The sequence below is a fragment of the Ambystoma mexicanum genome, chromosome 6q (assembly GCF_040938575.1).
Source record: "Ambystoma mexicanum isolate Mex_15411 chromosome 6q, UKY_AmexF1_1, whole genome shotgun sequence".
NCBI lineage: Eukaryota > Metazoa > Chordata > Amphibia > Caudata > Ambystomatidae > Ambystoma > Ambystoma mexicanum.
Window position 1 is genome coordinate 1,652,192,796 of NC_090937.1, and position 14,940 is coordinate 1,652,207,735.

At 42.9% G+C, this 14,940-nt stretch overlaps 2 protein-coding genes across 3 annotated transcripts in view; one reads left to right on the plus strand and one right to left on the minus strand.

Moving 5' to 3' along the window:
- LOC138516983 (uncharacterized) overlaps positions 1–7,462 on the plus strand; it is a 78,421-nt gene extending 70,959 nt beyond the window's left edge. For both annotated transcript variants that reach the window (XM_069632472.1, XM_069632473.1), the window contains exon 6: positions 5,625–7,462. In XM_069632472.1, coding sequence (XP_069488573.1) covers positions 5,625–7,235 — 1,611 coding nt within the window. In that variant the 3' untranslated portion in view covers positions 7,236–7,462. The remainder of the gene's footprint in view (positions 1–5,624) is intronic.
- A 5,636-nt stretch (positions 7,463–13,098) lies between these two features.
- Positions 13,099–13,962, minus strand: LOC138515416 (axoneme-associated protein mst101(2)-like). The gene has a single exon (XM_069630263.1). It carries the CDS (start codon positions 13,960–13,962, stop codon positions 13,099–13,101), a length of 864 nt encoding a protein of 287 aa, XP_069486364.1.
- Between the last annotated feature and the right edge of the window lie 978 nt (positions 13,963–14,940).

The following is a 14,940-nucleotide window of genomic DNA, read 5'->3' on the forward strand; positions in this document are numbered from 1 at the left end:
CCTCTCTTCAATGACCTCGACTGTCGTAACATAGCGTACAACAACTATGCAGACGATACGCAGGTACTACTCCCGCTAACGGGACCTATGAAGAAAATGTAACAGCACTAACCAGAATCTACACAGCCATCCAAACCTGGATGGCGGCCAACGGCCTCTGCTTAAACGGGGACAAAACCGAAATCCTCATAGTAGGGACCAACGAAATTCTCAATAAACTCCCCCCTCAATACAAATCCTTCAACATCGACAACTCTACCATCACGGTCTCCAAGACTGTTAAAACCCTAGGTGTTCACCTAGATGCTTCAGTATCTATGTCTCGCCAGGTCAACGCCATAGCCTCTTCCTCAGTGCTCACCACCAAGGTGATAAACGCTGTCAAGCCTTTTCTCTCCACTAAAAACTGCCTGTCCATCGCCAGAGCCATTATAGGTACCAAACTGGACTACTGTAATGCCCTATTCCTAGGCCCCTCCGCCCACAACTTTAAAAAACTCCAAATCACGCAAAACAATGCGCTCCGGGCAGCGCTGTCCATTCCCAAAAGGCAACACATCTCGCAAGCAAGGAAAGATGCTCACTGGCTACCGGTGAAGGAACGCATACTTTTCAAAGCCATGGCCATCACACATAGATGCCTGTCTCTGGATGCCCCACCCTATCTTTCAGAAAGAATCACACCGAAAGCCTCCATCAGACCCACCAGAGCTCACCGCTCCAACATGATCCATGTCCCCACGTTTCAAAGATCCAGGGCGGGAGGATCCAGCTTCCAACACCTCGCACCTAAAAACTGGAACTCCTTACCTACTTCACTAAGGAACGAAAAATCATACCACACCTTCCGTAAAAACCTCAAAACCCTCCTATTCCGATAAAGTCCTCCACATGCACAGTTATGCTTGCACTGTAACCACAGCATAGCATAACCTCTAGGTTCAATGTTTTATGACCAATGTGAATTTTCCCAAGCACAGCTATGCTTGCACTGTAACCACAGCAATGCATAACCCTGGAACTTCAATGTCCCACTGCAAATAACTGTTGTACTCTGTTACTATATTCCTATGCTATGTTCAAGATCAAGTCTGCTGTAACAGCGCCACGATGCCCCAGGGCAGTTCTGTGCGCTTTATAAATGCAAATAAATAAAATTAATCAAATTCTACATGCAAAACAATTATTATCAAACATTATTAAGCAAAGTAAAAACATAAAGTGCAAAAGAAAATAAGAGAGACGAAAATATGTGGGTAAAGGGGAAATAAATATTCAAAAGAAAAAAACATTAGACATATTAAAATAAATATGCACCAGAAAAATGTAAATGTGCGTCAGGTTTGAAAATCATATTCTAATCATGTACCTCCATAGTACTTAGTAAAGTGTGCTGTGGTAATGCTGCTCAAGTTTCAATGAGAATATTGATTTAATTATGGGCTGTCACAGCAGTGTAACAGCATTAGAGATACAAACCAACATGCAGTGTACTAACAAACACATTTTCCTGAAAATCAAAAATTCGGTTGTTGTGTTTTCCTATTTTTATAGGAATACAGTTGGAAATAGAGTGGACGATATAGATCACATGACTGTAACACATACCTCTCACTTAAGGGGATGATTCCCATTCCCTCTTCCTTCTTGTCTCACGCAACTTTTTCCATTACCTAAATTACATAAACTGGAATTCTCAGCTGGACATGTACTTTCATTGGGATATTATGTCATGTTCATCGAAATATGTGCACAGCAAGTCCTAGGAAAACATAGCTCTCATTGGAAGGAATAATTCTAATTCATCTCACGTGACCTTCGCGTAAACTGACGCTATCATCGGGACACACTTTTTCATTAGTATAGCACGTCATACGCGTCTAAGCGTGATGACATCACTGCCAGTATATTTACTTGTGTTACAAGATGGCGTTCTAGAAGTCATGAGGGACGCTACTAGAAGGCGAACACGGCAGAGGAAGAGGGCACACTTCCAAGACCAATAGAGACATCTATTATGAACCCTTTATTTTGATTCTGCATGAAAGAATGTTTTGGACTTTCAGACACTAATTAGGGACTTTCTTTTATTTCTCAGCTTCATTGGACATATCCAACAGCTCAATAGGAGCGCGTATATGTTTCAATTTGAGCAGCATTACCACAGCACACTTTACTAACTACTATGGAGGTACATGATTAGTATATGATTTTCAAACTTGCTGCTCATTTACATTGTTCTGGTGAATATTTATTTTAATATGACTAATGGATTTTCTTTTTAATATTATTTATTTTCCCTTTTCCCACCTACTTTCTCTCTCTCTTGCTTTCTTTTACATTTTATGTTCTTTTACTTTGCTTAATATCGTTTGAGTGATAGCAGTTTTGCATGTACATCTTTGATTGACCTTACAACCACCTTGAAAAACCCTGAGTAGGTGAAACTCGGAGTCATGTAGTCGGCGTTACTGCTTATTTCATCATTTAAGAGCAACTGGCTGTTATATGAAGTTCATTTCCTTTCACTTTACTTTACTTACACAAGTGCAACTGTTTGAAGTGACAATAGATATTGTTAATACTTAAACAAATGTATTCTGAAAAATTGCAATTGGTTTGACTTAATGCAAAGACCTCTATTTGTGCTTTTTGCGTTAAATGATAGTTCATGTACTGAAAAGCGTTGCTCATGACCAATTTAAATCATAATAGCCCTGCTGTGGAGAGCTGGTGCTGCACAATTAAGAAAGCAAGGTCCTGCTGAGAAGTTCTGCTAATGCCACCGGAAGTAAAATGTTAATTTTAATTCGTTTTTTATAACGCGCATAATGCCGGAGTTCGGTTTCTAAGCGGATCGGGGATTCGAACCTCTGTTGCTCTGCGTAGTCTTGCTTCCAAGGCCAGCACGTTGCCCGTGTGCTATCCTCTCTCCAAAAGAACGCCACCCGTCCTATCCTGAGCCTCCGAGCCACGTATAGACACTGAGCAAAGCTATGTTATCCTCAACTGTGGAGCTTCCATGCATTTTGAATACAGTGCATGGGTAATTGTCGTGGTGTCACTTCTGTCCAGCAAAAGCAGCTCAAGAAATGCTGTTGGCCTCAATTGAGGGCAAAGAGGGCTTTTTCTTTAAGTTATCATCCTCCCTTACAAGAACTAAAGTTCTATACGTCATGAGGAGGGAAGTAAATGCAAGTGGATTATTTGCAAAAAAACTGCAAAACAATAGTTGCAACTCAAAACTATTATTCCAATAGCTCTTTGGCCAAAGAACTACAGGTTTTCTGGCCAAAATATCTGCCTTGTAGACAGGATACAACTTTCTAACTACTCCCTGCATCAATAATTCGTGAATGATGAGATAAAAGAGTCAGATAATTGAAAATTCTTTTCATTGAAAACTCTGAGATTTCTGGAATGTGGCTGGTCGTGACATGGCCGTCCACCCAACCCCAACTATGACTTTACATCCCGGGGAAGCATTATTGTCAATACTAACATAACTATCGGTAGAAATAGTAGAAGTGGGAATAGCAGTAAATTAAGTAGTACAAGTCAATGTAAAGACAGTAGTAGTTGCAGTAAATGTAGTAGTTGTAGTAAATGTTATAATAGTAAATGGTGTGGTAACTATAATAGCAGTATATTTAATAATGCATTTCATAGTAGTAAACCTGACAGTAGTAAATGTTTTAGCAGTTGTAGTAAATGTAATTGTAGTAGTTGTAGTAAACCAAATGGTAGTAAATGTTGTAGTATCTATAATATCTGTAAATGTAATAGTAGAATATCTAATAGTAGTAATGTAAGAGTAGTGTATAGTAAATATAATAGTAGTAAATGTGGTAGTTGTAGTAAATGGTAAAGCTGTAAATGTTGTAATAACTATAGTAGTAGATTTAATAGTAGTCAATGTAATATTTATAGTAAATATAATCGCAACAAATGTAGTTAATGTAATAGTTGTAAATGTAAATATAGTAGTAGTAAATGTAATACTAGTAAACGTAATAGTTGTACAATTAATAGCAAAAAATGCAAATGCAGTACTAATAAAGGTAATAGTAGTAAATGTAGTAGTTGTATTAAATATAATAGCAGCAAATGTCAATGTAGTAGTAGTAAATGTAACACTAGTAAACAGTAGTTGTGGTAAATATAATAGCAATAAACGTAGTAGCTGTAAATGTAGTAGTGAATGTAACAGTAGTAAATGTAATAGTAGTACACACAGTAGTTGTGGTAAATATAATATCAGTAAATGTAGTAGCAGTACATTTAATAGTAGTAAATGTAATAGTAGTTCATTTAATAGTATTAAATGTATCTGCAGTAAATGTAATAGCAGCCAATATAATAGTAATAAACGTAGAAATAGTGAATGTAATAGTAGTAAATGTCATAGCAGTACATGTAATAGTAGTAAATGTAATAGTAGATGTAGGAAAATTAATAGCAGCAAATGTAAATGTAGTAGTTGTGCATGTAATAGTAGTAAACGTAATAGCTGAAATAACCAGAACAGTAGCACATGTACTCACCTTGTGCTCTATTACCCCCAGTGTGTGCTTCCTTTCTCCCCTTTTTGCTCTCCCCTGTGCCTTCTCTCTCTCACATCACCACTTCCACTCTTTACTTTCATAGTGCCCATTTCACATTTTTTGCGGTGATTGGAAAATCTCGATGCAGCACTGGGCTTCAGGTGAAATGCATGTAGAGAAGACATAGAGCCATCCGCCAGTCAAGCACAGAGCATTGTGCAGGCATAGTGATGGAAAGTGCATACTATGGTTCTAGGCCTCGTACTAGGCAACTACAGTGCATTGTGGGAGACGTAGTGATCTTATCTGGAACATGCCAAGTAAAACAGATCATTCTTGCTAGCTTCTTGAGTACAATTAACTGGACTTGTGGTCCTGAACAAACAAACTTCTCCACTCTTCTCACAGATCATATAACTGTGTAGTTTACTCTCCCCTGGTGGGAGGCAGGAGGAAATGTATTTTTCAGGAAGTTAAAAAAAAGGAGTGCACATGGTTGACTAGTATATTTTTAGGCAAAATAGTAAATTTCAATTTAAAAAACCCATGTGTTTTTTTGTTGTAACACATACTTTCTTTGGAGTCCAGTAACTACCATGAGGAGGTTTCTTTTAGGTTGTTAGGTAGGATAGCACATGTGTAGAGCTCCTCTGTGTGGCTTGAGCTGCTGATGTACCCAGGCTGAACTCCAGAACTGTCCGAGCAGTGCAGGACGACACAGGGAGCAGACACTGGCATATGTGTTTCTGTGTGTCTCTCTGGCCATGGGTAATTGAACATGCATTGCTAAGACTTAGGCTGCATTTATTGGAAATCGATTAGGGCTGATCGTTGTGGCATGGAGTTTTCAATGGATTCTTTTTCTTCTTCTTATTAATGAAGTTTTGAAATGTTTCATTTCACCTAAACACTATAGAAACTGACGAATTTGAAGGCATGAAACAGGCAGACATGTGACTTAAATGGGGGCTGTCGTCAACTTCTGCCAACAAACCAGTAACTCCATTAAGTCATTTGTTTGTGTGGAATTGAGTACGGGTGTACTTTGTAGTAACTCTTCCTTTTCTATTGGTATTGCAGGACGCAACCAACTCAGCTCATCGAAGCATCAACAGGGTTTCAATGGGTAGCATCTCTCGCTTAACAGACTATCAACAATTATGGCAGCAACAGCAACTGGAGCGCTCTGTTCTCTTCCCCAGTTTACAGGGAATGATCATTATTCCTTCAACCGCCCGTGCCACCCTCCCGCTGTCTTTGGAGTACTCCAACCACATCTCAAGGGTGCAACAAAGAGAACCGAACAGAAGTTTCATAGAACGGCCAGTGGCGCACGTGCCGACGGAACCCGTGGGGCGTCATTGGGACGAGAGCCAAGATGGAGGCAGGCAAGAGCTTCCTCTGAACCTGTCATCCAAAAGACAAAGTCCTGAACCTTCTAGTGGGCAGAAGGTCCAACCAGATCCTTCCTCTTCCCCGACATGTACCGTTCCCAAGTTTCTCAACCAGGTTTCCTCTCTATATCCTCTGCATCAGATCCCGAAGGCAGAAGGCCCTTTGAAGAGCCACGTTAGTTCCAGAGATCCATGTCCTGGAGGGAGTGTTGCTGTAGTGAATAACATTGTGATGGCAAATTTACATTCTCCAAACCCCACATACTTTAGGAACCCATATGGCCCACTTCCTGTTAAAGATGACTATCCTGACATTGCTAAACCGAGAATGGACACCTCATTGGACCTCACAGCCGATCCGGCTTCCATGATGGCTCCTTCTGCAAGAATGAATGGCGCCTTTGCTGCTCTGACAGATATCACCCCAAACAGACTTTTGAAGGCTCTACCTCATGAATTGACCATGCACATGATCCCACCCACCCAGTCCGTGCTGTCAACTCCAGACTGGCAGAAAGCTGCCAGGTCTGAGTCCCACTGCAAAGCACCTCAAGTGGGTGCTCTACAGCCAAATCAGCGAGCAGAATCAGACCCGCTCCTCCGAAGGACAACCGATTTCGACTTGTACCCACCGATCAAACAGAGCCGGTTTATTGATGCAACGAATGGTGATGTATTGATGACCTCTTTCAATAACCCAGGATTATACAATACTGTGTACAGTAAAGCTCACGAAGGCCATGCATTGACTGTAACTTCCTCGCCAGCCTGTCGGAGAGAAAATGGCGAGCAATGGAACAGCTTCCTGGAATCATGTCGCCGGAGCTGTCGAGATGTGCCTACATCCACAAACGATCACCCGAGCTGCCTGATGTCTTCAGCTGGCAGACACCTGAAAGTGCAGAGTCCATCCATGCCCCTTTCATCAACAAGGCCGGCTCACACCGAAAGCAGGTTCCAGAACAGAGGCGAAGCAATAACGTGGAGCCAGGAGACCCCATCCCTGGAAGCGAGCCCCCAGAGCGACAATCGGCCGCTAGGCCTCCATTATTATGGCCTAAAGTCCAAGCAAGCCACCACCTGCACTTCTGGGGCTTTACTAAAATATTTGCCCCTGGAATCCCATCTTAAACAGTTGTCAGAGGCCTGCTTTAGGGTTGGGATGCCAACCATGCCTTCCCCCCATCAAGGATATGCCATGTGGAATCAGCCCAGCCAGCAGAGGGCAGGGGCAGACTCTTCGGCACAAAAGGTGCTCCAAAAACTGCAGACATTCTCTCCTTCCATTGTTTCCTGAGCCGGGAGGATGGCTATTGTGGCGGCACCCAAAACAGCAGCAGAAATATATTTATTTGAAGACTTTTCTAAAAGTATTGAACTTTTTTGGTTTGGAGCAGGGAACTAATTGTTAGCTGTCGGATGCTCTACCTGGGGGCTGGGCGGGACACGTTGCAGCCACTCTCGTTTTCCTTGTGGAGGTACCCCCTACCTCTAGTAGCATTGGTAATAAAGTAAATACACAAACTGTTGGCCATTTTTCCATAATAATAGCCTTCCCCCACACATCAAAGTGTCTTTACACCAATACAGCACTGTGAATGTACACCTTGCCCAGATATATAGGCACCCGTGTATAGCTGGACAGCCGTACACATGGTCCTCACTAGATGTGTTTTAATGGGCATCACCCTGGTGCTAAAAATGCCCTCAAATGTAATATTATAACATTATTAACCCGTTCCACAGGCTATACTGGGTGAACGGACCGGCAGCCCGAGTTAAAGGCCCGAGCAAAGCAAGTGCATTTAACGAGGGCACCGGGACGTTACCCCAGTATAGCCCATGGAACAGGTTTATAATTCCATTAGCACCCCAAGCCTCCCAAACCGGTAACCCGGGGTATTAAAAAGTATTTTCATTCAAAGAACGAGACGCGCGCAGCCTCCCATTCATTGAATGAAAATATTGTGCAAAGATGGCTGCCACGGTTGAGGAAAGCAGGGCTCAGTATGAGCACCTCTTCCCTTTCCATGGCAGCCAAATGGAACAAGGAGAAAAGCTGCTGGAGCTGCAGCGGCAACCGCCACCGTAGCAAACAGGTAAGTGGAGTTTGGGGGGTGGGAGGCAAAAGGACTGTAGCGGCGTTAGAGGAAGATGGTGGGCTTGGGATCCAGCGATCAGGTGGCTTGGAACAGGGATAGATCAGGAGTATCAACCCGTGTTTCTAGCCTCCTGATTGGCTAGCTCCTAACCAGAGGGTTATATTAGTACAATGCCTCCACTCTGATATTGTTGAGTATTTGGGGCAATGCAAGAAACCTAATATAAATGATATTTGCATATATATTAGCTGACCTGTGGTAGTGGCCATGTAGTTATGGTTAAGTTGCTAAACCCATAGGAGGAGCACTTTTTGGGTGGTTTATAACTTTGCTCCCCCTGGACGAACCTCACCAAACCTTGCAAGGTAAGCATATGGCCCACCCTGAATCTATTTGCAAAGTTTGGTGAGGTTTGGTCAAGAGGGGCGCAAAGTTATGGGGTGGTCCAAAATGTCTTTTTTTCCCATAGACTGAATGGAGAAAAACTTTGCTCACACCTACAGCCCACCCGCTGGACGGATTTACACCAAATTTGCGGTAGGAGTGGCGGCTTGGTCCCGAAAGCGTGCTTTTTTAAATTTGGTGGAAACCGTCCAGTAATTTTTTATTAAAACCTACAAAAAGTAGGTCCCAAATAATTAGTGATATCTATGTCCGCTCCGCGGACACACTTCAATGTTCGCTCTGCGAACAGGACACCAATTGGCCAATGGACCTACGTTGTGTTCGCGGACAGACAGCGTGTTCGTTGATTGGTTGCATGAGGTGCGTCACATTTTCTCGATGCACCCGCCATCATGGATTTGCGGACATGAAATAATCTCTGAGGAGGTGAGGGGTGATAAGGATGGGATATGGCTGCAAGAAGCAAAAAAAACGGGCTTTTTTCACTGTGAAAGTCCGTGAACAGTTTGGAGGTTCGCGAACAATCCTGAAAAGTTTGCGGGCACCTCTGCATTACAGGGTTGGTGAAAAGCAGTTCTTGGATGGCTTATAACTTTGGCGCCACTTAATATAACTGCATGATCTTAACCCGATTCTGAATGGGTTTGGTGGGATTCTGTCAAGAGGGGGCAAAATTAGAAGGGGGGGTCCCAAAATATTGTAAAGGCTTATAAATGTGGTGAAATTTGATGAACCTACACAAAAGTTTACAAAAAGATTTGAAATCTAGATATACATGTTTTTGTAAAGTCTGAATGGATTTTGTCAAGTGGAGGCTGATATATGACTATTGTATGGGCATACATTTGACACTTTTGAAAATATAAAACGGGTGGATTTCAGGAAACTTGTGTGAGGAGCATTGGCAAGGACCTTAAAGAATGGTTTTGCAAATGCGTCCGCGATTTATTTTTTGACAAGTGTCATAATGTAGGTACAAAAAATAGTGATATACCTTTGTGACTGAGATGTAGCTTGTGGCCATAAGCAGTGGAATAAGGTCATGATCTGGACAATCTGGCTACTGGCCATGACCACGAGGGACAACTCATGGGGTTAAAGTGGCATGTCCACCTGGGACTGGCTTTGTGTAAAGTTATTCGAAATTGTGATAGGTTTGAAAGGGAAGAAAAATGTGCTTGTGGTAATATGGTCATAGGGTTCTCTTTTCATGTTCTGCAGGCTGCCATGGAAAGCTAAGAGGGGCCCCGTATGGAACCCTGCCTTTCCTTTCCATGGTGGCCATCTTGGAAAAGGATTTTCCTTCCTACACCGGGACGCCTAAGGCGTCCCGATGTAGGAAGGAAAATCCTTTTTTTAGCACCCTGGTTCCCGCTTTGGGAACCTAGGGTGCTAATGGGATTCATCCCCCATTACAGGGGCCGGAATGGGGGGGATAATGGTCCAGAGACCTCATAATCCACCCTTGCTTTGCTTGGGCTGATAACTTTGGCTGCTGGTCTGGTATCCATTGTTCCAGTCCCTGGAACGGGGGATGAATGCCACAATATTCACATTAGCATAACACAAAATGCAAATGGAAATGTTGGAAAATCTTATTGAGTCTATGTACTTCACTGAGAAACGTAAAGTAGATGGAGTCTATACGTTTTTTTAGTTCTATAATCAGGGTGTTTGCCAATGCATAGATACACTTTGCACAGTTCCATGAATCAGGGTGTTTGTTGTCAGTGCAAAGTCACTTTGCACAGTGCAAAATAAATCCATGAATCAAGCCTTAAGATGTCAACGATAAGATCAATTAATTTTCAAAAATCCACAATATTTAAAGGGCTTGTATTTTTCATGTGTCAACCAGTTACTGATAAAGTTGGGTAAAAGCAGGGCAGCTCCAACACAGCCTAATCGTGAGTTTTACTTACTGCCAAGAAACTCTCAAACATGTATGAACCGGTCAGCGTCTGAGTGCCGCTACTTCCAATGTAGCCCAATGATTTTTCTTGGGGCTTGAAGAACCTCAGATGGGGATGGAATGCAAATCTATGACAGCACACCCCTAACTCGACCAGGAAGCGGACGGTCTCTAGGCATCCTACATCCAGGTCATGGGACATTAAACACACAAGACACCTGTCCTGAACTCAACGCAGAAACACTCTGTACTCCGTGGATGTCATTGCAATAGTCTGTGTAATTGATCGAATTCAAAAGGAAGCCACCCCTCAGACTTTGCACCAGTTCTCAGCCCAACCAGTCTACCCAGTTGTGAACAAGCACTCCTCGCACACACCATACATGAATCACATAGAGCTCTCAAATTCTGCATTCCATACATGAAATAGCCATCCAATACTGTATGTTCCGGTGGAATTCTGGGATGCGTAGTCCTACATTTAATTTAGGAGAGGCAAAAGCACAAGTCTCAACATTTCAAGAGAAAATGGATGGTGAAACCTAGCAAGATTACTATCCCACGCTTGAAAAAGGACATCCAGTCCTCGTGCAGCTTTGTCTTTACCATTTAAAATGTAGTAGTACAGATTGCAGAATTCCAAGAAGTAAAGGGGACTGGGGGACTGGGGGGGGCTTTCTTTTGTATGGAATGGGGAAACTTGAGAGATTTGCATCTGCACAGACACGACATGCAATCCACCTGACACACACTACACCTGCTCTCCACCTAGGCACAGCCGGGCAGTGCCCCAGTGTCACCAGCATCCACATGGGCAAAGGGTCTCTAGGTGAAGGTTAGACGACCTCTTCATCCCACCGTAAGTGAATACCTAAACCCTTCATTAAAAGAGCACACCTTTACTATAGCATTCCATTAAATGTCTTGCTTTTTACTCTCTCCCATCCTGGAAACACGAGAAAATCTAATTATTTGTTCCTTGAGATCTTATATCCTTGACAAACCGTGCTGTAAAGTATCCAGTATTCATACCGGTGGTCGAAGTGAGCGGGAACGGTGGGAGCGTCGTTCTACTACGTTTTTGAATACTTCTAACATCGATTCATACAGTCCATACAAAACACCATAAACCAATGAAAAGTATTTGTTTAACAGATGACTCAATGCAAATATGATCGGTAGGGGTCAAGCAATTATACGGTTGTATTCAAATACTGCAGTGAGCCGGGTCAGATGTAGGATGGACTGGGGCAACATCAGGGTGCGTCGAGTACATTAGGGGGCCGCCACCACCCTTAATTGATTGGTTAGATCTAACCAAATGCAACCACACCAGCGGGACTCACGACCCGCTTTCCCTGAACCCCCAAAAGAAGTTCAGTTCGGCTGTACCATTCGGGAGATTAAGAACGTCGCCTGAGAGGATCCCCCGGGGTACTTCTAGCTGGATACATGGCTGGTGTATACATAACCCTGCTCTCCATGCGGAGGGGGATCGGGGGGGTGTCTCGGTTCGGGGCGAGGGACAACCAGTAGACTCAAGCATGAACTGTAGCAATTTCGAAGTCTTGGTGGTAATAGTTGGGTGACGCTATGGGAAATGAATTGTATAAAGGCAGTCTTTCCACAACTCCTCTCTTCTTCTTTAATTTATTCTGTAAACATTGTCATTTTTGGAATCAATGTGCTTCAATAATCTGCTTTTATACGGCATCAAATCATGATGTTTTGTGATATTTGCTGAATTGTTTTAATATTTCTAAGGGCTAGCCCAATTAATAAATTAATGTTAAGGTGACTTGAAGCGTGGACACTTTGACATAATATTTAGGATGTGCAAAATGGGGTTAATATCCCACAGTGTGCCTTTTTCACACACATATGGTCCTGTGTGTTTAAGTTGCTGGCCATGTGTGACAGATATTAGTTCGAAGAGTGTGAAATATATTTGAATGGATACAGGGTCTTGTGCCCTCTCGCCTTGTACCGAGTTCTTTGGAGAGCTCATACAATGAAAGAGTCCATCTTGGCTGTATTTCTGCCTGCTACCTCTTATTTGCATAGTGAATGATTCTTTTAGGATCTTTGTGGTGGTGTTCTTCATGTCCAAATTCTCTCAACAACTTAAAGCCCAGCACAAGGCCGAGCACACCCTGATAAAGCCTGTTCTTTTCCAAGGACCTCGAATGGCGACATCTTAGCGGCATTCACTTTCGACTCTTTAGCGGCATTCACTTTCGACATCTTAGCGGCATTCACTTTCGACATCTTAGCAGCATTCACTTTCGACATCTTAGCGGCATTCACTTTCGACATCATAGTGGCATTCACTTTCGACATCATAGCGGCATTCACTTTCGACATCAAGACGCATTCACTTTCGACTTCTTAGCGGCATTCACTTTCAACATCTTAGCGCATTCACTTTCGACTTCTTAGCAGCATTCACTTTCGACTTCTTTGAGGCATTCACTTTCGACATCTTAGTGGCATTCACTTTCGACATCTTAGCTGCATTCACTTTCGAAATCTTAGTGGCATTCACTTTCGACATCTTAGCAGCATTCACATTCGACTCTTTAGCAGCACTCACTGTCAACATTTTGCCGCATTCACATTCGAATTCTTAGTGGCATTCACATTCGACTTCTTAGCGGCATTCACTTTCAACATCTTAGCGGCATTCACTTTCGACATCATAGCGGCATTCACTTTCGACATAGCGGCATTCACTTTCGACATCATAGCGGCATTCCCTTTCGACTTCTTAGCGCATTCACTTTCGACTTCTTAGCGGCATTCACTTTCGACTTCTTAGCGGCATTCACTTTCGACTTCTTTGAGGCATTCACTTTCGACATCTTAGCAGCATTCACTTTCGACATCTTAGCAGCATTCACTTTGGACATCTTAGCAGCATTCACTTTTGACATCTTAGCGGCATTCACTTTCGACTTCTTAGCAGCATTCACTTTCGACAGCTTAGCGGCATTCACTTTCGACATCTTAGCGGCATTCACTTTCGACATCTTAGCGGCATTCACTTTCGACATCTTAGCAGCATTCACTTTCGACCTCTTAGCGGCATTCACTTTCGACCTCTTAGCGGCATTCACATTTGACATCTTAGTGGCATTCGCTGTCGACATCTTAGCGGCATTCACTTTTGACATCTTAGCGGCATTCGCTTTTGACATCTTAGCGACATTCGCTTTCGACATCTTAGCTGCATTCACTTTCGACATCTTAGCTGCATTCACTTTCGACATCTTAGCTGCATTCACTTTCGACATCTTAGCTGCATTCACTTTCGACTTCTTAGCTGCATTCACTTTCGACTTCTTAGCGGCATTTACTTTTGACATCATAGCAGCATTCACTTTCGACATCTTAGCGGCATTCACTTTCGACTTCTTAGCAGCACTCACTTTCGACTTCTTAGCAGAATTCATTTTCGACTTCCTAGCAGCATTCACTTTCGACATGTTAGCGGCACTCACTTTCGACTTCTTAGCAGAATTCATTTTCGACTTCCTAGCAGCATTCACTTTCGACATGTTAGCGACATTCACTTTCAACATCTTAGCTGCATTCACTTTCGACATCTTTGAGGCATTCACTTTCGACTTCTAAGCGGCATTCACTTTCGACTTCTAAGCGGCATTCACTTTCGACATCTTAGCGGCATTCACTTTCGACATCTTAGCGGCATTCACTTTCGACATCATAGCGGCATTCACTTTCGACCTCTTAGCGGTATTCACTTTCGACCTCTTAGCGGCATTCACTTTTGACTTCTTAGCGACATTCACTTTCGACATTTTAGCTGCATTCACTTTTGACATCTTAGCTGCATTCACTTTCGACATCTTAGCGACATTCACTTTTGAGATCTTAGCTGCATTCACTTTTGACATCTTAGCTGCATTCACTTTTGACATATTAGCTGCATTCACTTTTGACATCTTAGCTGCATTCACTTTTGACATCTTAGCTGCATTCACTTTCGACATCTTAGCGACATTCACTTTCGACATCTTAGCTGCATTCCCTTTCGACATCTTAGCGCATTCACTTTTGACTTCTTAGCGGCATTCACTTTCGGCATGTTAGCAACATTCACTTTCGACATGTTAGCAACATTCACTTTCGACATCTTAGCAGCATTCACTTTCGACTCTTCAGCGGCAAACACTTTCGCTGAGCCGGTCAAGTGGCACAGCGAGTAGAGCGCTCGCTTTGACAACCGTGCAGAACCTGCTAACGCAGGTTCGAATCCCGCTAGGGCCAAACTCAGCCTTTCATCCTTCAGAGGTCGATAAATGAGCACCACACACCGTGGGTAATGATAAGCAGCGCTCAGATATCTGAGGGTTCGTAGCGCTATATAAATGCGAAATTATTATTATTATTATTATCTTTGCAGCACTCACTTTCGACATCTTAGCAGAATTCACTTTCGACATCTTAGCGGCATTCACTTTCGACATCTTAGCGGCATTCACTTGCGACATCTTAGCGGCATTCACTTGCGACATCTTAGCGGCATTCACTTTTAACATCTTAGCGACATTCACTTTCGA

Excerpts from the sequence above, each read along its gene's own strand:
- LOC138515416 (XM_069630263.1), bottom strand. The coding sequence starts at position 13,962 with ATGTCGAAAGTGAATGCAGCTAAGATGTTGAAAGTGAATGTCGCTAAC.